At 48.0% G+C, this 2,646-nt stretch overlaps 1 protein-coding gene across 1 annotated transcript; it reads left to right on the top strand.

Moving 5' to 3' along the window:
- Positions 1-1,244: 1,244 nt before the first annotated feature.
- On the top strand, positions 1,245-2,189 carry LOC144616246 (olfactory receptor 2B8-like). Its single transcript, XM_078446420.2, has one exon. It carries the CDS (start codon positions 1,245-1,247, stop codon positions 2,187-2,189), a length of 945 nt encoding a protein of 314 aa, XP_078302546.2.
- Positions 2,190-2,646: the final 457 nt, after the last annotated feature.

The following is a 2,646-nucleotide window of genomic DNA, read 5'->3' as shown; positions in this document are numbered from 1 at the left end:
CAAGGTTCCATACAACCTAGCTTTTGGGGAAACAATCCTAGAATTTGAATAATCAAGACTATCTACTTGTTCAGGATCCTTTGCTTTGCTATTGTCTCTGAGTGTCTATAAACCCTAGACTCACATTCAATAGCCTGTTCAAGTTCATAATCTTCTTTCCTATTGTGATTCATTCAACAAAGACTGTTTGGGACTCTAGTACCTGCCAGATTCTTTTCAATCTCTTCATGAGATATTACTCTTGTCCAGGTTGTATTTACTATTAAACTTGCCTCACATGGCATAGGGGGAAGGGAGGTTATTTCTAAGAGCAAGCCCAGTTATTTTGCTGGAAACAGAATGATTCACGTGACGTTGGCATTTATAGGAAGTACAGACTGAGATGCTGTAAAAAATATTTCTCCACTACACTAAAAAAGTTTGAAAGGGAGTTGTAATGTGAGACAAAAGAAAATGAAACATTGGATTGATGATTTCCTGCTATGTTACTGAAATTGCTGTCAGTGATAATTAGTCAGGATTAGTCATCCTGCAAAGTGAACACTGGGCGTGATGAATTCTTCAATCATTTCCAAGATGCTTCCCAATCAATAACCACGATTTCAGGCTCCATTCCCAGCATTCATTAGTTTATGCATCAAAATGTATTGTTCCCCTTCTATAAAATTGGTAATGGTAAATTTCTCTATCTAGGCACTTTCGGAAAACACATTTTTTCTCCCACAAATTAGAAGTAAGGGAGCGAGACGCACGTATTTCAATTCTTGATGGCAAACAAACATAGAAGGAAGGGACAGTGCAAATTTGCACCTTACTCAGAACGACTAGATTAATTTTTTTGAGAAACTACAGTTACCTTCAGTGTTCATGCATTCACAAAAAGACAGTGTCCCTGCTGGTCAAAAGCCCAGGTTGTGGTCAGTCTGAAGCCTGGTGAGAGCCCTGGGAAACTTACTGAACCTCCTTCACATTCACTTCGCTCATCTAGTCAACAGAGATCAGGAACGTGCCAACCTCAGACAGTCACTGGGAGAAAGTGCACCCACGTCTAGGGCAGTGCCTGAAACACAGAAGATGCTCCCGTTCAGGGGCTGTTTATCACCCCATCGCTCCCCAACAAGGAAGGGTGTGTGCAAACTCTCAGGCCTCCACCCAGAATCCACGCGCCCACTCTGGGAAAACAGGGCTGGACTGAAGCTGCAAGAGAAAACAGGGAGTCCTGCTAACTGTGCAGACTGAGTGCCATGGAAAGAGCGAATGGCAGCACCTCCTCAGGATTCCTCCTCCTGGGCTTCTCCGACAGGCCTCAGCTGGAGACGCCTCTCTTTGTGGTCATCCTGATGGGCTACGTCCTGAGCTGTCTAGGCAATGGCACCATTATACTCCTGTCGCTGCGGGACCCTTGCCTGCACACCCCCATGTATTGCTTCCTCTCCAACCTCTCTTTCATGGACCTGTGTCTGACCACCTGCACCGTCCCTCAGACTCTGGCCAACCTCAAAGGGCGGGACAAGACTATCACCTATGGCGGCTGCGTGACCCAGCTCCTCATGGCCCTGGGGCTCGGGGGCGTGGAGTGTGTGCTCTTGTCGGTCATGGCCTATGACCGCTACGCCGCCGTGTGCCGCCCACTGCACTACCTGATCATCATGCACCCGCAGCTCTGCCTGCGCCTGGTCCTAACTGCTTGGCTCACAGGGTTTGGCAACTCGGTGCTACAGACGGCCCTGACCATGACCCTGCCCCTGTGCGGGAGAAACCAGGTGGACCATTTCTTCTGTGAAGTGCCTGTGATGCTCAAGCTGGCCTGCGCCGACACCTCCATCATCGAAGCTGAAGTCTTTGCGGTCAGTGTCTTCTTCCTCGTGGTGCCTCTGTCGCTCATCTTAGTGTCCTACGGCCACATCACCAGGGCCGTCCTGAAGATCAAGTCGGCCCGGGGCAGGCGGAAGGCCTTCGGAACCTGCGGTTCCCACCTGATGGTGGTGGTCATCTTCTTTGGCACGCTCATCTCCATGTACCTCCAGCCTCCCTCCAGCTACTCACAGGATGTCAACAAAAGCATTGCGCTCTTCTACACTCTGGTGACTCCCCTACTGAATCCCCTCATTTACACTCTGAGGAACAAGGAGGTCAAGGGGGCGCTGAGGAGACTGGTGAGAGGAACCACAGGCTCCAGAGGGAGCTAATACAGGGTTTGCAGATTCTGGGTGACTACAACCCGGTTGTCACTGAAGTCAACAAATCCTTATAAAGCACCTCCTCTGTCTAGGCCATTGTTCCACTGACTTCGACTGTGATCAGCAATCACAACACTCAGCGCTGTCTCCATGGAGCTCAATATTCTAGTGGGGAGAACATGGGTTCAATAAAAGAATCTAAAAATAACTATGATGTATCCTCTGTTGGAATGTATACAATAATGAGAATCAACAAATAATAGCTACATACGTCAGCATGAATGCCTCTTGCAAGCACACTGCTGAGTGAAGGAAGCCAGCTGCAGAACAGTTCATACTGTTCGAATCGAATGGTATAAAATTTATTTTTAATTCATGTGAAATTCAAAAGCAGGCACAATGAATCTGTGGTATTGGAAGCCAGAATGGTGGTTTCCCACAAGAGTCATGATTGGAAGGAGACGTG

This window comes from Panthera onca, chromosome B2, assembly GCF_046562875.1.
Source record: "Panthera onca isolate mPanOnc1 chromosome B2, mPanOnc1 haplotype 2, whole genome shotgun sequence".
NCBI classification, from domain to species: Eukaryota; Metazoa; Chordata; class Mammalia; order Carnivora; family Felidae; genus Panthera; species Panthera onca.
Note: the sequence above shows the minus strand (reverse complement) of the source record. Positions and strands in the feature narration are given on the sequence as shown.